The sequence below is a fragment of the Sitodiplosis mosellana genome, unplaced genomic scaffold, assembly GCF_009176505.1.
Source record: "Sitodiplosis mosellana isolate CC-2019 unplaced genomic scaffold, AAFC_SMos_1.0 Smas_scaffold_46, whole genome shotgun sequence".
Classification (NCBI taxonomy): domain Eukaryota; kingdom Metazoa; phylum Arthropoda; class Insecta; order Diptera; family Cecidomyiidae; genus Sitodiplosis; species Sitodiplosis mosellana.
Genome location: NW_022595288.1, coordinates 20,219 through 42,430, shown reverse-complemented (window position 1 = coordinate 42,430; position 22,212 = coordinate 20,219). Strand labels below are relative to the sequence as shown.

The following is a 22,212-nucleotide window of genomic DNA, read 5'->3' as shown; positions in this document are numbered from 1 at the left end:
TGAGGAATCAAAAATTGTGAATCGTCGACTTCAAATAACTGCCGCTGTGAAAAAGGCGAAAAAATCCGGATGCAATGCAATTAAATGAATGTGCCTGCAACCGCAATATAGATCTAAAGCGGCGGTTTTCCATTGCATAATGGCAAATTGAACTAGTAATCTTCATCAAAGTCACAGGAAAACCGTTTATTTGCTGATGCCGATTGAAGTTGTAGTGACTATAGTTGAAAACAGATATTTTCTGCACACAAGAAAAAAAATGTCGTGCATGAAAAAAATTGCCTGAAACATTTGATTTCTCTGTAAATGCCATGCTTCAATCCTCGGATGAAATGCGAGTGTATTACGATTTAATTAAAAAAATCATTATGTCTCATTGAGAATTGCAAAGTATTCTCTAAAAACCTAATAATCGTCACAATACCCAGGCCGTTGTCGCATATATTCGCTTGAGGATCATACGTACTTTATTTCTGTGTCTTAAAACATACTTTTCAGCGAAAAAAAGAACACGAATGCGAAAAGATGTGTTTATTCAGATGTGCAAAAGTTGTCTTCTGTTGTGTTGGGGAAGCTTTGCCGGGTCGGACGTTAGCTACTTGTGTTGTTGTGCAGAGCAAGGAAAACATGGAAAAAATAAGCAAAATGCGAGTTATTTATTTACGCGGTCGATATTTTTTTCCATGCAGGCAGTCGTCGGTTGGTGTTTGGCGCGGTACCGAAATGTGGATAAAAACGGATCCACTTTATGCGAGAAGACAGCGTTTTAATTTCCAGCATCTCTCTGTGTGTTGACTATGTGTGTATATGTGTGATGACACATCCACCGTTTAAAACGCGCACACAAGAGTTGACAAACACGAGAATTGCACAAGACGATGTACGCAGAGAGAGAGAGAGAGAGAGAGAGAGAGAGAGGCGAATGCAGCAGAGAAAAAAAATATTGTGTATATGAAGAGAGAGAAGCCTCGAGCCTCGACGATACTTTGTGTAAATATTAAGTCCCTCCCATGGAAGTTGTGCGATTAAAAGCAGGCAAGCGTCGCTGCCAGATGTTTTTCCACTCGGTATGTATGTATGTGTGTGTGTGTGTGTGTATGTGTTTACGTGTGATCTCCCAAAGCTGACATATTTTCTAAGGGTGATTACATTTTTTAGCATTCTTTTTTTGTCGCTTGTCCTTCTTTTGCCACCGTTCATACGGCGTGTGTGTGTGTGTGTTTTTCTGTCGCAGCTGCGAATGTGGTGTTGTTGTTGCCGTCTCTTTGCGACGATGTTGAGGGTTGGATGGCTGCTTTTGTACACATACCTTTTAATCATGGGTGTTTGTGCATTGCCTTGGTTGTTGGTTCGTTGCCGTTGATACACACACAAACACATACACACGGTTGCTCATTCGTGAATTGCGACAACGGCGACGACGACGACAACGACAAAAACCCCACACAGAGACACACAAAAGCGGTGAAAATCTCAAATAATGTCGCATATCCTACGGATTTGATGACACTCAACTCGATGTGAATAAGTAAATAAGGCCGTCGCTTTTTCCCACTCTCCATCTTTCTTTTTTTCGCTTCTTTTGCTGCTATTTGTTTCACTTCGTTTCGCGTTGCCGTTACGCACTCCAAAGAGATGCCATTGATAGAAAGTTTTTAATATCCGATGAACGCCGCGCCGCGCGGGCAAAAAGAAAATAATTAAAACACAAAAAAAATTGTTTCGCTGCTGCTGCTACTGCTGAATGAAATAAAACTGAAGCGTAAAAAAAATTTGCCAACGACATCGAGAACTAAGCAAATATATATTTCCAACCGCAATATTTCCTTTCGACAAAAGATTTTTCCCGTAATTTATGTCAACGATTTTTCATTTTCAATGTATTTTTTTTCTCTTTCGCTTCGTTGTTGTGTCGTTTGCATTCAGCAAAACTGTTTTCTAGTTGAACAACAACAAAAACTCTCTCTTCGACGACACAAAACAAAAGAATTTGAAGTCGTCTCAAGCAGCCACTGAAATGAATTACAACCGTTTTTCTTGCTGATATTGCGCAACAATGCGGACTCTTCTATTCTCTTTTTTCCACTCTCTCTCTCTCTCTATCTACCTCTATCTCTCTCTCGTTCAAAAAATACGCGCGCACTTTTCAATTAGTCGCCCAGATCTATTTTCACTTCGCTGAACAGCCAATTTCATATTCTTCTTCGGTTGCGCCATTGTACCACCGCGAACACAAAAAGCAATCGGCACAACTCGAATACACAAAGTCAGGTAATGATTCGCGCACGACCACAATTCAAATGCTTTTCTTTCCGATTCCACCATGGAAAACAACTCTTTGTTCCAAAACAATATTTTGTTTTTTTGTCTGTTCAGTGGTTTTCGGTGGGGCACGCTTTGTTTTGTTTGCTAAGCACTTGACAATTTTAATTAGTACCCACTCAAAGTTGGAGAATCGAAAGATTTTTCGCACTCAACTAGGAAAAAAATGATGAGGAAAAAATACTTTTTAGTGACTCTTAGCACTGCACACATCCAATGGGTGAAATTGGAAAATGCGTAAATTATTCATTTATGATTTCAATGGAAAAATGTTTGCGAGACATTTCCGAGAAATTGACGAGTTTCCCTTGGTTTCTGCTTAGAAAAATACTAATTAGAAAGTTGAAGGTGAATTTTCATCTCAATTCATGTACACTCTCACAATTCGAAGTAGGCAAACCGTCAGAAGTAGTACGGTCATCGGAAAAAGCCATCATTTCACATTCTCGCCATCGAAAAAGAATGAACACATTAAGGATAAAAAAAAATATTTCCATCATGGAATTCGAACCTTTGCCCACTCATTTGCCAAGCGCATTCGCTACCAATTTAGCTGTCTGTGATTTATTTCAACTGGCATTGTTGTGCCCTTTGGATGTGACAATTCCTTGCACATACTTCGTTTGGTTGCGTTCATTGTGTGTGATCACGTTGGTGTGCGGAAACACAATTGTGCATGAAACATTCAGTGTGATGACAACCGATTGTCAAAAAATGAAAACAAAATCAGAAATCGTTGCAAATCGTATCGTGTAATAGCCGAAGAAGGCTAAACAACAAATTCAATTAGCCTTTATTCGTGTTGCAAAGATGATTCGAGATGATTGTTGTTAAGAATTCAATGTTTTATGCCATTTGGAATTTAGATTCAATTCACTGTTCACTGCTGCAACACACTTGATGAAAATTTGAAGAAAAAAAAAACAATCAAAAAGATTTATTTATCAATAATTATACGTGTTTGGTGTGTTTTATCACTCTTCAAATGCCCTGTTAGCGGCTTTTCTCCACTGAATTCAAATTTACCTACCGAATAAGAACATTGGTGGTAATTCAACATTTTACCTCCAATGAAAAAATTACTTCGGCAATTTGTTATTTTGCCGTACTACTTCTGACGGTTTGCCTACTTCGAATTGTGAGAGCATGGATCAATATTTTTTATGTAGAATACACTTTTCGAAGAAAACCCGAGTTGTGCAAATTCTGAGAAAAAATATTTTAATTTTGTTTGGAAAAATTGCAGATGACAGTGTTCAAGGTGAAGGAAAATGAGCATCATTTCAGGAGTGACATGTATCGGCATTCTGCGGTTTCCTTTGATGGCGACCAATTTCGTGGAGCGACACAAAGTATTGATTTTTCAGCCAGATACTGTTTACTCTATTGGGTTACTCTGCCAGCATTTAACATACTTTGTATGCTGATCGAGGTGGAAATCAAACGTTTTTATGGTCTGAAATTCTTTTTACACTTCTTTGGAAAAGATGAAACACTTTTTTACCTTTCATCAGTGAATTTTCCTCCGACGCTCAGTAATAAAGTTGCGTATGTCAATGATATATATGTTGTTCTTCATAATTTCATTTCACTTTTATTCTAAACTTCGTATTTGATACAAAGATTTAAAAAACTTTGAAATTTTTGTCGAATTTGTGTATAATTTGTGAAGAAAAAACGCAATTGGTCTTATAATTGATTCAAAGTGGAAATGTTGGACAATTATTATTATTATTTACTAGGTTTGACATTTGATCCCCCCTTATTTATTAATCATATACCGAAAATATTACAAAATCAATAGATTTCGGCTTAATGCGAATACCTTGCATTTAATTTACGATTTGAAAACCGAGACAACCTTAACTTTCGTTAGGAAAACTAAGTCAAACAAAAGTGTAATTTTATGATTTTTTACTTCGATGAAGGTTTTCAAAACTTTTATAATACTCTCATCACTTGCAATCGCACATACCGTGTGCAAGTTGACTCCTTTAGAGCTCCTTTCGTTTCAAAACTTTGAAATTGTAGCGCGTGGAACAAATAGTTCCATCGTTTAAATGCATTACTTTCAATGACTGTTACTTTTCTGCACTTTTCTGTGGTGTCTCGTCTATTTGTGAGACGTAAAAGAACGTATGTTTGTTTTTCAGCCTTTTTCCAGGCGTGGATTGCGAATAACTGAAATGAGATAGCAGAAAATTATCTTCGGCAAAGTTGTAGAACACAAATAACACTAGAACTTTGTCGAAGATAATTTTTCGCTATATCATTTCAGTTAGTCGTAATTTACGCCTGGAAAAAGGCTGAAATAACAAACGTTCTTAGACATATATATTTTTCTCGTAACGTTGAAAACCTTGTCCGAAAAAATACATAGCATCAGAAAACGCTCATGCAGGTTTTAAAATTTACTGTGATCAAAATTTTGATTTGTGTATTTGTACACTTTGATACTTTATAACGTAAGTTCATTGCACTTCCTCCATATTTTGCAGATGAATGAGATCCCTCATTCAGTTCGCTTTGCACTGATTTGAAAAATGGGAATAGAACACACAATTTCTTTGAATAAATTTTTGTTCTTATTCATATATTACGTTTGAGAGGTGATGCAACACTGTATCAAGTATAGGATATGTTAAATTTTTACTCTCAAGTTGTTATTTTAGTGCATCACTATCCCGTGAGCAAATATTGTAACTGACCAGTCAGTTAACTAATTTCGGACAAAAATGACTAACTTTGATTGACATTTCATCATATCATAGTTAACTGAAATCATTTGAAGTTACAAGTCAATTTAAGTTGCTTCATTTGGGACAAATTGATTTTCTTAGAACAAAAACATAAATTCAATCAACTAAAGTCAACTGAAGTTATAGTCAGTCAGTCATTTTTTTCACACGGGAGACTTTATTAATCATACTCACAGAGTACACTCTTTTCGGTTAACTCTTATAAACAAACCAAATAATTCTATTTGGCTATATCTGTTTATGGGCAAAATGGCAACAATTGTCCATGTTTTATGAAAAACCAATGAAGATTCTTCAAATGCTCAGTGTCAAGAGTGCGTTGATCTTCCTCAATTATTCAAACCATTGCTGGAATCAATGTCATGAACTAGCTAAAAGCGAGTATTCATAACATAATTCAACTAACCGACAGTTGCAAAATTGTTTCTACAATAATACGGAGAAAAACCATCAAGGAGAATATCTAAAGCACTCTGTGCTGCACCAACTTCGATAATTTCCCCTCCCAATCGTGGAACTTGCAATAAAGTTGTCGGTTCTTTGTACTTACAACAGATGGCGCTGGAGCGAATAAGTTCAATATTCTCCTTTTCGCAAGTTTTAATTCAAATCACACTAGCAACTGATCCATCTGAAAAACAATTCATCTCCTTAATTAATTTAATTGGATTCAATTTAAATATGGGAATTCAAAATAGAGAAGTAGTCCGTATGATGACTAATATCTTTGAAATGACACGTTTTTCTAAGGATTTGATTTGTTTTGATGAAGGAGCGAATTTTGATTTTTGAGATACGATTTATATGATACAAATCGTACAAACATGAGAATATATTAATTGATAAAAACACCATTTGCCATATTTAACTCGAGGAAGAGAATCAAATTGAATTTGTTTTCGGTTAAGAACAAAGTTAACGGTTCATGTTCTGGTTTTTCTAGTGCAATTTTCACAAATCGAATGTTATTCAATTGAATAATTGAGAATTTAAATGATTTTTGGTGATTTTATGTTTAGAAGAATAAACATTTCAGATAAATGCCCATGACAAAGTTGAAAATTTTCTCAAAAACTCAAACTTTGTCGTTGATACCTATCAGAAATCTTCGACCTGCAAGACTAAAATCCACAGGTTGGTTCAATGATTGAAATTCAATCCTTTAATTGAATAATAATTTGATCTAAATTTTTTTTATAAACCTATTCTGATTTTCATGCGAAATAAAGACCAAATCATATTCGAACGCATTTAAAATGCATCATACGAAAGTCAGTAAATGCATTAATGCTCGCTTGTATTTCATTGGTTTGATCTGATTTCTTTCATAACACTTTTATGATCATTTGATATTCAAATTGTATCACATTTTTGGTTGTAAACCAAATGCCCATTCTTATGAGAGGTTAAAAATGCAATTTGAATTCCGATGAGAAAATTGGGTCGATGCATAGATGAACGAGCAGCTTATACCCATATCTTCATCTGCATTAATTCGATTGATAAGATACAACCGATGTAAATTCCAGATTTGATACGGCTTATGCATTGGTTATGGATCGATTTGACCCCGACTGACTTCTGGGTCATTAACAATGAAGTAATTGATCACCACAACGAGCACAACTGATTTTCGACAATAAGGTTTATGGGACAAGTTCAACACTGCACTGGAACAACATGGTGTGATTTCATTTGAATCTGTTTTGTACATTGTATAACGACCTAATAACATTATTAAGCTGTATTCAAAGGGCCTTCGGAATGTCTATAAATCATACATTTATTGAATTTGATAAGTTAATCGAATTTATCGGAATGATTAATGACTTTCTAACGACAGTACCTAATTTTCTTAGATCGTAAAACGTGCCAATTGAAATCAAAACATATTTTCAGCTTCGCTATAGTAAAAAAAATGGACACATTTGCTCTTGCATTTGTATGTATGAACTTTGAAATTAAATGGAAACATTTACTTCGGAAATTTTATCAGCAATTGGATGTTTCATCAATAGAATTGTAAAAAAGACTTGCAACTTTTCTTTATATATTTTTTTCTGATAGAAAATGATCGATATCAACTTCATTATAGGACACCTTTTCAAAATAATATTCAGTGTTACCTATTAAAAAATATTTGCTCAAAGGATTTTTTCTCACACTGGAGTTACCAAAGGAAATTGCTGAAAATTTTACAAAAATTGAACTCCGCATTAAATTTACATTGAATTAAGTCAGTGTTATTCTTTCATCGAGTTAACTATTTTGTACATTTCAAAGTGTGAATAATTTGAAGGATCAGTTCACATGACACATTTTATTCCAACGAATTTGATTTCTCTCACGAGTGAATCATGTTTCAATTGTGGCTTGCAGTTCGACGTAGGTCATTTTGGGAGAAAAAAGTTCAAATGCAAAAATGATAGTTTCTTTCTAGCTACGACAACAGCACCCACGCGAAAAAAAAAACTGGATTGTGATAGTATATTCGAATTAACTGTGTTTCATCACCAAGAATAATTTAATACGTTTCAATGCATATGTTAAGTACTCATTTGATTCGCGGTAAGGCACCATGGAATGCAGTATTTCGATATATACTATGTGTCTTAATTAAGAGACCGTTTGTGATGTGAAGCAATGCATTTAATTAAAGAAATAAAACTGATCTTTGCAACTCAAACACTTTAAGGTATGCGGCTTTCGTTTAAAATTTTTAATTGAATTGGTGAAATGATTTCATACACTCTCACTAGTGTCGTGTAGTAAGCGATGTGTAATTGACGACGATAATACATTTGGAGAAGAAACAAAATTCTTGTTCTTTCAAATGTGCTTGAAGATTTTTACAATGACAATTGGACAATTTTATTAAAAGGAAAATTTCAAGCAATATTTTTCTGTTTCAATCAAACAAAACTCAACAACAACAACAATACACATTTAAAGGTCATGAATACCTTTTGGTGTCTGGTCAGTTTTTGAATCAGTGTTTCAACCTCTGAAAATTCTTTTCCGAACTACTCTATCTAAAGCCAATCTACTTGTTTCTACTTCCCATTCTAAGCCGCTTCCATTTAAATAACATTTGATAAATTAACGAAACTCGATACATTTTAATCACAGCCGGCGACAGCAAGTGAACGAGCGAGGATATATTTTAATATCAACAAATAAACTTATTAATGCTTCCGAAGTTGCACACTTTCCTCCTGAATTCTTCGTCCAGTTTTCGACTTTTCTGAATCTTTTGAGCATGTGTGCAAACAAACAGTTAAAAAATAGGAAAAGAAAGTTAAATTTTAAGCTAATACATGGGCTACTTACATTTTGTTCAGAAGCGCGAGAAATTCAATGAATCCAATTAAAGAAAACAATTTCAATTTTTGCTCCATTTGAAGTAGAACGCATGCGTTCGGTTCATAGTTTCTTTTATATAGACCTGGCTATACTTGGCTATACTTTAGAAGAAACTGAAAACCACAGAAAGTTGACGATATCAAATGCAAATAAAGTGATATAGAAGTGAAGAAAAACCAAATCAGAGTTTATATAAAAGTAAATTCGAGTGATTTAATGATAAAATTAGAGTAGGGTTTGTTCTATTTACATTTTCAATGTTGTAGTCAAATCTTAATACATGATTTTCCTTGAAAATTTACCATTTCTAAAGAAAAACTAACATATTTCGTGAAAAAACTTAACAATTTGTGTTAAAAAATCAGTTCGATCTTCATATTACATATCTCATAAAATACTGAATTTAAAAAAAAACAGTTCTTCTCTAAAACTAATCTCTTCCATGAACCTAAACATAATAATAAACATTTCGGACGCAAGTAAACTTAACATTTCTTACTTAAGTTCAAAATTTGGACATTTTCTTAAACTCTGAAAACATTTTTCAATGAAAAAAAAATCGCGTTTAGAATAAATAAAAATTTCGCCTTATTAAATAAAATAAATAAATCGTTCTTTTCACAAATAAAAATTTGCTTCGTTTCTTTGGTATCGTTTGGGCAGTACATATATATATGTCAAAGTCTCAATTTGTCCAAAAAAACTAGATAAAATACAATACGGTTGTGGTAGCAATTGCGACTAAAACGATGCAAATGAGGATGTTCCCTGTTTTGAGAACGCTGTACTTAATGAAAATGAAGACAATTGCAATTGCGACGATGATAATAGCGATGGCTAATAGAATCTGTCCAATACTTTGGTTGTTTTCCATAATGGTATTCAAAACATTCATGGCTGATGCTTTGCTGATTGCATTTTGAATTTGAAGTTCGTCGACGTCTCCATTCATTTCCAAAAGTTTTTCAATATCTTCAGTATTCGATAGCACCAGTTTCAAGATTGGAATTTGTGGGCTCTTTCGTTTAGCATTTCCAATTTCTGATGTAACATTCAAGCGGTATCTGGGTGCAGCGGTGAAATTCCGTAATAATTTCGATTCAATGCTTTGGAATGCGACGATTTCCATGCGATCGGTTTTGATGCGACAGCGATAGGCCACGGAAATGACACCAGTTTCATGTAACGTGATTGTTGTCCGTGAATTTGGGCAGGTGACAACAACCGTTTTCTCCTTTGGCAATGTGTACAAATACGTATTCGGCGATTGTAGTTGCGTCCAAATCTCTTCGTTCAATGTTTCCGTGCGAAAATCACAAGCGGTTGTCATGTTTATGTTGCGCAGCAAATTGATTTCACATCCAATGTGATTATTTGCCGTCAACACTGGGAACGTTTGTTTACACACCAAACTGTTGCTTGCGATTCGATGGCAATTTTTCAACGCGTCGAGTGTTAAAGTGACGAAATTTTCTTTGTACTCATCCACACCGATGTACTTATTTTGCGGAACAATATAATGAAACTGCTCGTTTGTATCGTTTCGACGTGGTGCACTGGTTGCTTTGAATAAAGTGAACTTTTTATTCTCAACCAATGGAATCGAGAAGCGAACGACGAGATTGTTGTCTACAATCCGGCCTTCGGTCGTTGTGATTTGATAGAATTTCGCTAAATTCTCTCCAGACAACGCCATCGGCAAGAAGAGACCATCGCGCGCAACTTGTAAACTCACTCGCTCCAATTCACTCAGAAACAGCTGTGGCGGAATCAATTGGAAACTTTTCGATTTCGTTGTGATCGCTTCGAAGAAATATCGCTGCTTTTCACGGAAACTCGTTATTATGGACGATGTGTAATGCATTAATTCACTTAATTTACCCACTAAAACACCAGACACTTGTGCCATCGTCGCTTCGACCGTTGCATTTTTTAACACAAAACTGAGATCATCGAAATGCTTTTGCAGCGCTGAACTTCGAACATTTTGCGAATGTATCGTGTTGTTTAGTACTTTTAGCGACTCTTTGAATAATGTCGTCTGTTTTTCGGCAAGCAGAAGATGATTGTAATTTTCCGATTTTAATGCGTTGATCTGCTCCATGTAGAAACTGCCTTCATCTTCGGACAATGTGCCAAATAGTTGCTTTGTAATCGATCCCAAGAAGCCACGCTTTTTGCGACGCACACCACGGAACTCATTTTCGTATCGTGGCTCACTTTGGAATTCATAATTCATAAACCATTTGGTGCTATACTCTCTGATTTCTTCCAATGAGTTCTGCAGCAGCGGTACGGTGTGATCACAATATGAACTTGGAATTGGTAAAACGAACTCTTCCCTGACTTTGTCACAAAATTGCTGAATTTTTTGAACGGTTTGCTCTAGATGCGCTGTTTCCGAAGTGAAGTACGATAAGTTTACATGGGTCACAAACGTCCATTCTGAATGGTACAGCTGAAGATTGGATAACTCCTCGAAAAATAAACCCAAACTAGCGTCGATTTCATATTGCTCAAAATCCGATGAAAGGATTCTTGCACGAATGACAGTCGCACTTAATCTGGAAAAGAAAATGAAATTGGTTAGAGTTAATGAAGTTACAATTGTCGCGAAAACATTCGAAGGACACACACACATATATACAGATACACTGTAGAATTGTCGGCACTTCTAACATTATACTCAACCAAAAATCCAAGTAGATGAAATTGCTTTCTTGGCGCTTGTAAAAGTAGATTTTTGCTACGCTTAGCGTTTATATAGAAATTCAAAGCGCCAAGTAAGCGTCGAAGCTACTTGAAATAGAATAATGCCTTGAAGTAAATTTGGTTTGATTCGATTCAACATGTTAGTACTTCAAGTAGTTTTGGCGCTTACTTGACGCCTTAAACTTCAATATAAATACTACTTGGTAAGCGTAGCAATTTCGTCTACTTGGATTTTTCTTGAGTAATAAAGCACAAATTGTCGACAATAAAAACAAGGCATGTGATTTTTTCTTCATTTTTGGAAAACTCTTCCAAGAGGATTCAATCAAATCGAAAAAAAAATTGAAGAAAAAATCAGTGAAGGAAAATAACTTTCTTAATCTCTTCTTGCCACATCTTTTGTGTTTTCGTAAGAAGAAAAATCAATTTGTTCATTTAAAAATTGGGTGTACGATAATTCATTTTCCTCGAACAAATTTTCTTCCGACGACGACTTCCCATGTGGAAATATTTTAACTGATCATTCAATCGATTATTTTAGGATATATTTAACTGGCTAAAAGTGATTACCCAGAACAAAAACAATGATCACAGTCAAAATCACAAATTGACTGCAGTCAAATACGTCTCAAATTAAGTGACTGGCTAAAATTTAATCGTAGTCGACTATTGTTCATACAAAATCGCTTATTAGTCTATTTCAGTTACAGCCAGTCAGTCATTTGTTTTCCACAAGGGTTTTCAAGATTTTTCTTTGGAAAATTCAGGAAATGAAAACTTTTGAATCGTCGAAAATTTTCGTCGCACAATTTTTCACTTTCTTTTGCACAATTTAAAGTTTTTGTTGATTTTATCATGATTTTCTTACAAAAAAGACTTCATCTTTCAAAACTACACTATTTTCACTTTGGAAAATTCCACCAAAAGCACTCGAAAATTTTCTCCACCAAACTTTTAATTGCGTGTGAAATATTTCCTGTATAAAACGTTACTTACCCAAAAATAAGAAAGATTCTAAAAATTAAAGCTGCCATTCGTTGATGAATTGCACTTAAGCCGTAGAAATAAAACTATATCGTGTGTATGAATGTAAGTGTGAACTGTGCTCACATATTACAACGAGATGTGTTCGCTTGCGCACTGAGTTGAAGAATACTCCCAATGAATTATGTTCAATTGTTTAAATAGCTCCAGTGGCTACCTCAATGATTCATCTAATCGAAAGGGGTCAACTCAAAGGCCGACCAAGAACCACTGACTAAGAGACTTCTTCGAAATATTCTTACTATTCCTGGCATTCACGCCTTATCAGTGACGTAGTACCGTTATGTCTCGAAGTGTGTGCTCGAGCCCAAATCAAAATTAAATCGTCACTCCGACCGAAGCGATACGAAGTCTCTTTGTAATCAAAACAATGATTGTACAAAAAAAATGTATCAATCTTGACCACCGGCAACAAATTTTTGTAGTACTCAGATGATGTGAGTAATGTCCACTGAATACGGAACATCTCATGCTTTTCGACATTTCATTCATGAATTGATGAGCATACACGCGCCCGTTGATGCTAAAACGATTTAATTAAAAACAATTGAAAAAAATTAAAGCATCGCTCGTGCGACGTCAACGAAGTGTGAATCAGAACGCAATAAAATCGTTCAATCATTGATCGAATGGTTGAGTATCGGCTCTTTTGCCTTAAAAGGAGAAGTAAATCGCGGCATGTGAATCGGTTATTTTGATGGGGGCTTTGGAAAACAATCGATGGGAATTTTAAAATAAATGTCGTATTCAATATGTCGAAACAGACTATTGACCACAGATATCCAGCATCAAAATCATTAACATGAAAGAGACTTTTATTTGCCCGCACACAAAAAAACGAAGTGAATGAATTTTTTACACGAAATATGAATGAATTCGATATAAAAATGCCAATTATGTTATCAGTGGATCTTTTTGGATAGGCTCATCCAACTGCCAATTATCTCTTTGCACTCTCGGTTCATTCATTGAACCTGAACCATTTAGTCATAGCACGCATGAGCCGCGTAATTAACGCATTTAAGAGATATTCTTAATTCGATTGCTGTAGAAAGTGACAGACCAGCTTGCATAACATGAATGGAATGGGCTTCTGAAGCAATGAATTGCTCGGAGCGGTTTGCTTTGTTGAGTGCATTTTGTTTAACCCAATGTTCTAGTAATAATTATAATGGATTTATTAGTTAGGCGCTCGGCCAATTTCTCATGACACATTTTATTCTGAATCACTTCGTGTTCGATGCTAATCATAGGTGTAGGTCATTTCGTAAAAGAGTTCAAATGCAAAAAAAATGTCGCCGTTTTCACAATCCACCCACACGATCTTTGACTCAATGTGAATTTTGTTGATTAGAAGCGAATGAAAATGAGTAAGTTTCATCAGAACAGACAATTGGAGCTCTGCCGGTATGAAGCATCTCTGGTGATAGCTCAATGTAGTACAATATTTCTATTACAGCAATTAATTAAGTGAAGCTATGCACTTCAGCGAACACATCAGACCATGCATAAAACTGATCTTCTATCGTGAAACTCGTTTGAGGTACGCTCTTTCTTGTGTAATTATGACTTTGTAATTTGCTTCGAAAGCCGTTGCATTGTTTTAGATTAATAAGTAAGTTTTGAGATCATTGCTTTTCTGATTCCGTTTGAGTCGAATGTTCACCGAATAATATTTAGTGTTGAAATGTCATGGATGAAATATATTCCATAATCCTAGAGTATTTTATATGGTTCATATGATTAATCAATAATATTATCTTTAAATTCGATAGATCAGTTTTTATGCTAATTTATTTATTCAACAAGGACAAGATTCATCCAAGCAATGTTATTCTATCAAGATCCTATCTGTAGTTCAAAGTAATGGGACGTTCCGTTCTTAGTGAACAATAAAAGACGGTCGACGATTGTTGGTCGTATATTGAAAACCACGACGAATAATGTTCATGAATCAAACATTGAATTTTAGAAAACATTCATTATTTATCGCAATCCTGAAAATTCAATAGGAAACGCATTTCGATTTTTATTCAAAGGTTGAATGTCTTTATTGCTACAAGTTTGACATAATTAAGTGTTTTTGTTTTCATTTTACACTTCATTGGATCCAATTCAACGAACAATAATTTTAGCATAAATGATCAAGCGATAAAAGGCTGTCTGTTGATTACATGGTTCGTTTATATGAAAGTCCATGAACTTTGAATAGAAGAAACGGGCGTTTTGTTTATTTGATGATTTGATTCAATCAATGCTCAGATTTGTTGAAAATGAATTATGTTATCGTTAGATTTGATCCTGTTCATAAGTTTGTTTCCACCTTTGTTTCGATAACCCCATTTGAATTGGCACTTTTTGTGATTTTAATGGCAACAAGTGGCTTAGCTCTTCGGATCATGATGGCGTTTCATGTGGCAAACAGCGTTGGATTTGTGTGCAAAACGAGTTTCGCAAAATTCGCATGGAAATGGTCTTTCTCCGGTGTGTTGAGCACGCATGTGGTTTTTCAGATTTGTTGATTGACTTGTGTTGATTTTGCACAGATAACATTGATGAAGACGGCGAACATACTGCCCTTCGTGCGCATTCTTCTTGCCTTCTTCCGGGAATCGTTTCTTGCATTTGGAGCAACGAATTGGTCGCGGCTTTGCATGTGTGGCCAAATGTCGTTTTAGATGAGACTTCAGACAAAATTTCATCCCACAAATAGCTCATTCGAATGGCTTCTCACCTGTGTGCTTTGGTCGCATATGGCACATCATAGTGGTTTTCTGGAAACATTCGAATCGTCGACATTTGCATCGCTGCTCATGCGACTGTTTCTTGCTTTCTTCAGCGAATCGTTGACCACATTTTGAGCAGGCGAACGGAAGCTGTTTGATGTGAGTTCGTGAATGAATGCGAAGACAAGTATCTCGGGAAAATGTTTTTGAACAAAGCGAACACTCGAATGGCTTCACTCCAATATGGGTTCGCATGTGACACTTCAAATGTGACAAATCATATGTGGTATATATGATCGATGTGATCGATCTTATCGTTTTCTTCAGCAAATTCTTGTCGACACTTCAAACAACGAACTGCCAGTCGAAGACCATGAGTTTTTCCATGGCGACGCAAACTACTTTTCCGAGTAAAAGATTTAGCGCACACATCGCACACGAATGGCTTCTCACCGGAATGGACTCGAATGTGCCTTGTGAGATGCACACAAGCAATTCGCGCGAGAAACTGGGGAATATTTGCTCATATACGGAATAAACATAGAACACTCTGTATTGGAGTAAACGTGTGTGCGTTCACTCCAGTTCAGAGCGGTTGTTTAACTTACTAACACATGCGCAAGCTTGCTAGTGACTCAGTAGTGGAGTAATGTCAATACGTTTATTCCAGTGTGGTACAAACCAGCGTGCTATGGAATAAATGTATATGTCTTTTTTCCCCTACTGAGTGACTACCAAGCTTGCGCATGTGTTAGTAAGTTAAACAACCGCTCTGAACTGGAGTGAACGCACACACGTTTACTCCAATACAGAGTGTTCTATGTTTCCTTATTCAAACATTCGTCCTCACTCTTCACCTCTTTCTTCACATAATCGTCATTGTATTCGAAGTACATTTCGCTGTCGGTCTCGGCCTCCGATTTGACTGCGCCACTGATTTCTATTCCTGTCACCGATGGCTGTCGCGGTGTTCTTGTGACTCCAACCATTTCTACGCTGCCTTTTGGCTCTTCTTTTACAACTACTTCTTCCTTGACTTCGACTGTTCTATTCGTTGTTTTACACTTGTGTTTACATTTGGCGTTGCCACCACATGTACCTTTGCTTGGATAGGGGTTCATCGTGACTTCAAATGCCAAATCTGTAAAGAAAATATTAAAAATGTCATTATTTTGACTGTGGGTTCAAATATTGCTCCATTTGTCATCAAAAATTGTTCTCTACATCAAGAAAAGTAATGGCACTCCACATCGATGTAGCGGAATTTTCTATCGGCTTGACATTGACGTGTCATTCAATGCATATTGTTTTCGACCGACTATATGGTGACTTATTATCGGCGCAATTCGAACACGACAACTCAAGTGAAAAGTGTCTCACAAGCAAAAATGTTCCGGTAGAAAAACAAAATTCAAACGCGATTTTCGCGAATTTAATGATCTTCTGTACACAAAATACAAAATATTGCTAATAGACGTGAATGATTGTTAAAGGAATGTTGAATCAAACACCAGGAAATTACTTAATCCATCCGAAATCAAAACTGAACAACATTCAGTTCATAGAATTCAATGGAAGAAATTCCAAACGAATCAATTACCAAAAATGTTGATGTTGATGTCTTTGGCACTTACCTTTTTCCTTTGCTTTTTTGTGCGTGTGCAATGAAAGCGACTGTTTTGTATGAGTGACTTTGACAATTGGAATCCAAAATGGTTATGAAGTTGACCGCCTCTAATTTGATTCTGATTTCTGTGTTGCAAATGTTCGTTCGTTTGATAGTTTGAAATCCATTTTTGGAATGGAGAATAAGAGAGAAAATGAAACAAAATTCATTTATGTGAATAACTGATTATTATTCTGCTCATTAATTCGTTTTAAAGAAGTATTATAGACCAAAATTCCTGAATTGGTGAACGATATGATATGTTACATGCGCTATGCAGAAATCAACTATTTATTAAATTTTCACAAAGTTCAAATTTTCAACAAATTAAGAATGAATTTATTTATTTTTTGTCAGTCGATTGAAAAGACATAGAAATTTCCTAAAATGGCCAGCGAGCAGCCGAAGATTTGGTCGGTTTGAAACATTTTGATATTGAGTACAAGTCATTATGCAGACTAAGGAAACTACAACAGTGAATATTTTTCATTGAACTCAATTGAATAATGACCATTATTGTAACATTGAACAGAAATTAAGCTTATGTCTCATCCAATGAAAAAAACATCGTTTTTTGCTAATTATTTATTTTTCTAAATGTGTGTTTCGGATAACTGTCCGACCGGGCATGCGGAAAAATAATAAATTTTCAATTGGACTCTGGTTCATATCTTTATGACTGTGACCTCTAATCAGGTTTCTCGTAGGGTTTACAAACGTTTCGACAAATAACGCAAACGGTGTTATAAAAACGTTATTTTTCATTTAGGAAACACTGAAAAAAATAACGCGTTTTTAAACCCTAGTTTCTCGGCATATTGCTAATGATAACAGTTTGCTATCGACCAATATTTTCTGAATATGTGTACAAACAGACAACTGAATACCTGAGCATAGAATCGTGACGGTATGACCATAATAGCACAATTGAGGCCTGAATTCCAAAACGACAACCACAATCAGTTGTACCTTGGAGTTCGAAGTGTTAACTTGTCTTGGCTTCAAAATAAATTTGGTCTTCAATTTTTTTTTTCTTTTTTATACAAATTCAAAGTGATTGGTTTCGTTTTCTATTCTGCAAAAGTTTAGAAATTAATTTCAGTCGAACATTTCTTCCTATTTTTGACTAACGAAAGAAAAACTTGACTATTTGATTTAAATTATTTTCTACATTGTGAAAAAAATTCAAAATGAAACTGTGTTTCGTTTCATTGGTTTCTCTGACCATCGCTACAGCTGGTATGTTATAAGCCTACTTTTACCTTATATTGTATATTCTTCTACTGCAAATAAATAATTTTGTATATTTTGTTTATTTTGCCAGCTTCTATTGGCAACTCTACTGATAGTGCGGGAACGACCACCTTGACGTCAATGCAAAAGCGTTACCACATATTGCCATTGTTTAAGGTACACTTTTTTACATTGTTTGTTTCATTCGTATTAAAATTAGTCACTAATCATTCTAATTTAAAATGGTTTTAAAAATTCAATAAATTTTCAGGGTGACTGGTTGACAGCAAATATGTACTGTCGCTTAAAGGACATGCGTTCGATTAGCATTTCAACGAAAGAAGAGAACGATCAAATTGGAAAGATAATTCAAGACGCTGGTAACTGTAGCAAGCGACTGGAAAAATTTTATTTTTGTTTATTAAATCTTGATTTATATTGACTAGGCTATAACAATTTAAACTTTTGGGCCTCAGGAAGGAGGTTTGATGGTCGTTTTCATTGGTTTGACAGCGCTAAACAGATAAATTTTACAAATTGGGCTTACGGTGAACCAGATAATAGAGGAGATTGCTTTACGGTTTATAACTGGGGCTGGTATGTTAATTCGTGCTCTAACGATTATCATATCATGTGTGAAGAAGATGTGCTCCACTAGTAGTCTTGAGACGAATCCGTTCTGACATTTCCATTTTTATGCATAGATCTTTCTTTGTATGAATCCAATATCAATCATTGATACATGTCTATCTAACATTTATACTTAAGCTCAATAAAAAGTGTCAATTACCATCCATTTCTTTTATTGTTCGTTTGTTTCAAGTATTCTTTTTACCTATTTTCAACAGAAGTCTTGAAGCGTCAACATCAAAAATTCGTCGCATATCTATTCTACAGTTTGGAAAAAAAACACAGCTATTATTTTGTAGCCATACTTATTTGACTGAAACACGATGGAAATGCTTATTCGCATTTGCATATGACAATTTACTTGTTTTTATGTGGAAATTCCTTTCTTTCAAGCTACAAATGTTGGAATTGAAAAAAGTGGCACAGAAGCGGCAAGATTGCGTCCACTGAACGCATCGATACATCTTCTCCATTAAATTTCAAACAAATAATTTGATGTTTGACCACAAATAAATTATCGCGCCAATTTTGAAATGTCGAAATGATAACCATTAAATAAACCCATGACAATGAGGCTTTTATGGAAGTATGTAGCTCATCCTTATATTCCATATTTCCAGGTTTTGCTTTGTATTTACTTGACTTACTTTTTTTCATTTATATTTACGAACTTTTTAACGGATCACTGCTACTTGAAATGGTAAAATGATTGGGGTTTTTTATCTGTCACGAACATGAATCAGAACTATGTGATAACATTAACGCAGTAGCACGTTGTGAATTCGTTACAAATGTGTGTGATTCATTCTGTTATTGAATGAAGCATGGAATGAGTCATTGTGAAGAAAAAACGGGGATTATTCGACTGGGATTATTTTGTGATAAAGCTTGTCATGAAAACGCTATTTAAATTGAGTACATTTACAATGAAGAATCATTTTGCTTATTCACGCATTTATTTAGCCACATCAAATCCCATTTTAATATTGAAATGAGATAATTAAAAGCACAAATCATATTTCTTGTCAGATGAATCATCATTATATCAATTTTTGGAAACCGCCATACATTGTTGTAAACGAAAATGCCTTCATAGGAAACAGATATAAAAACGCTTCAATGCTCGAGCTGAAATCAGTTGCATTTTATGCCACGAATTATTTAAATTAGTCATTGTCTAAGTGAAACGTAAATTGATTCGAAAATTTTTCAAGACATCGATTTTGAAGAGGAGAGCAAAATGAAGCTATATTTGATCTTCATCATTGCTTTGGCAGGAGTCGGTATGTATGAAATTGCCAATATGCAATTCTTTAATTGAGACTACTCTCCAGAAGTTTGGACTCATTTCTTTATGTTTCATCAACTGTGTGAATTAATAAATCCGATCTGTTTTTTTTTGCAGTTTCCATTTTTGGTTCTTCTATTACGAATCAGACAGATGAAAAATATTATCATGTAGAACCATTTTTTAAGGTAAATATGAAGATTTGCTCAATAATGTCAATATTATTTAAATAAAGTTATTAAATTACATACAATCAAAGCCAAGGTTGTTGGTAATCAATCCAAGGAGGAAATTATTTCATGAAAAACTGTTTTTGAATTGATTTTGTTGTTTCTGAAGTAACAATATGATTTTTAATTGCTATGGAAACATTTTCGTTACTCTCAAGATATACTTTCACAACATTTACGATTTTTGTTAAGAATCAAGTAATTTCCCCCTCACGGTAATCTCATTTTTTTTTGCTTGCAAACTTGAAACATATTCACATTTTCAGACCAATTGGTATAAGGCTAATGCATATTGCCGCGCTATTGGTATGCATTTATTGAGCATTTCGTCGAAAGAAGAAAGTGATAAAGTGAAGCAAGTGATCAGAGATCTTGGTAAGCACATATTTCTGTCAAACCATTTCATTTGAACATATATACATCTATAATAATTTTGTTAAGTTTAATGCATACCTTTTCGATTTCAATTTTTTTGATAGGCACCGTGGATGAAACTTTCTGGACATCCGGTACTAAATTAGGTGATACGGTATACTATTGGTTGACTACGGGCAAGAAACTACTTTTCACTGATTGGGCAGAAAATCAGCCGAATACTTACTATGGAGGTAGACGTTGCATTGAACTCTGGCACTCTGCTGATTTAAAATGGTCCAATGATGATTGTGATGACATCTATCGTGTTATATGTGAAAGACCAACGAATTTAACCCCACAATAGAAACAAACTAGAGTATTTCCCCGTAGAAATGTTGTGTAATCAACACATTTCTATATTTTGAATGTAATTTGAAAATATTGTCCATTAGACAGTCATAATTGTGTGCATATTTGATCAAAATAAAATAGCATTCGATTTCATTTAAGTGTCTCGTCTCAAATCCGTCTCATAATTTCCTCGTTTTTTGTTGCAGCCTTTGTGATAAATATTGTTGTCAAATTGAACTTCAAATGAACATCTCATGTGACTAGACTGCAATTTCAGTTAGTACTACAGGTTCCGCTGAGTGTCTTCATCTTTGATACCTAATTGATCCATGCAGAGAGATAATGACTTAAAATAATAATTCTTTCCTCAAACACAGTTCAACTTAATGTTAATGTCTGGTACGCATCTTTATGGTTGTGATGCTTTATGTGTCCAGTCGATTCTATGTCGTCTTAAACGACTCATCTATATAACATGAGTTGGCGAGCTTCATAACAAATTCCATTGTTTGGCTAATCGTTCAATGTCTCGTTGAATATCTTCCGAATTCGCATTTTGTTACAAACATACAACTTGTACACTTTACTACCTGTGCACATGTATCGAACGAAGTCAGTCACATTGTTCTTCGACACTTGCTTGGTCAGAACTGGATATAATAGGTCAACAAATGGTACACGAAAGTCAGTTATGCCTATGAGTTTTAAGTGTTAACTTGTCTCTGCTTCAACATAATTGTTGGTCTCGTTCATTTTGAATTCAAATTCAAGCATATTGAATTCAGCTTTCGTTTGCAAAAGTGCTGAAATAAATTTTAAAACGAAGACGTTGGAAATTGCGTCCTGATAAGAGTCAAATATGAAGCTGTATTTCTTGTTATTGATTACTTTTGCGATTGCAAATGCCGGTACGTATTGAAGCAGGTTTTGTTTTTGATCATCCTCTGAACCAATTCATTGATTTATTTCTGGGGCCTGTTGCACAGTACTGTTACAATTTTTGTAAATTGTAATTGTAATTGTAAATACAATTCGTTGTAAAATTGTATTTACAATTCTACAATAATTGTAAAATTGTATTTACAATTCTACAATAATTGTAAAATTGTATTTACAATTCTACAATAATTGTAAACTTGTATTTACAATTGTATTTACAATTTTACAATAATTGTAAAATTGTTTTTCAATAATGAATGTGACAGTCAAAAAGAAAAAGCGATCGATATCAAAATTATATTCACAATTTATAGGTTTTGTATTTATTTTGACTAAAAATTATTTTATTTTCAACCGCTTCTAAACTTTCATGTCATCGGCAAACTCAGATTAAGGACTTACAACTAACGATTTGTCACAAACACAAAAATCAATCTCATCAATCGAACCATTTAATTTTTCCAAATATGAATTATAATGCTGAAAAGTCTTTTGGACTGGAAGTCATTCATTGAAATTGTCAATGAAACAAAACAACACATCTGAATACATCTGAAACATAAATTGGTTTAAATATTGAGTATTTAACTTA

The 22,212-nt window shown here is 34.7% G+C and overlaps 3 protein-coding genes across 3 annotated transcripts; 2 read left to right on the top strand and 1 right to left on the bottom strand.

Moving 5' to 3' along the window:
- Positions 1 to 8,631: 8,631 nt before the first annotated feature.
- On the bottom strand, positions 8,632 to 12,635 carry LOC129569836 (uncharacterized). Its single transcript, XM_055449015.1, has 2 exons — positions 12,153 to 12,635; positions 8,632 to 11,008 (listed from the first exon to the last, which is right to left on the bottom strand). Exons 1-2 carry the CDS (start codon positions 12,188 to 12,190, stop codon positions 9,148 to 9,150), a joined length of 1,899 nt encoding a protein of 632 aa, XP_055304990.1. The 5' UTR covers positions 12,191 to 12,635; the 3' UTR covers positions 8,632 to 9,147.
- Positions 12,636 to 17,587: 4,952 nt separating this feature from the next.
- LOC129569879 (perlucin-like) lies at positions 17,588 to 18,598 on the top strand. Its single transcript, XM_055449081.1, has 4 exons — positions 17,588 to 17,831; positions 17,917 to 18,002; positions 18,097 to 18,205; positions 18,272 to 18,598. Exons 1-4 carry the CDS (start codon positions 17,783 to 17,785, stop codon positions 18,481 to 18,483), a joined length of 456 nt encoding a protein of 151 aa, XP_055305056.1. The 5' UTR covers positions 17,588 to 17,782; the 3' UTR covers positions 18,484 to 18,598.
- Positions 18,599 to 19,469: 871 nt separating this feature from the next.
- Positions 19,470 to 20,839, top strand: LOC129569844 (C-type lectin 37Db-like). The gene is made up of 4 exons (XM_055449026.1): positions 19,470 to 19,738; positions 19,861 to 19,931; positions 20,240 to 20,348; positions 20,453 to 20,839. Exons 1-4 carry the CDS (start codon positions 19,696 to 19,698, stop codon positions 20,692 to 20,694), a joined length of 465 nt encoding a protein of 154 aa, XP_055305001.1. The 5' UTR covers positions 19,470 to 19,695; the 3' UTR covers positions 20,695 to 20,839.
- Positions 20,840 to 22,212: the final 1,373 nt, after the last annotated feature.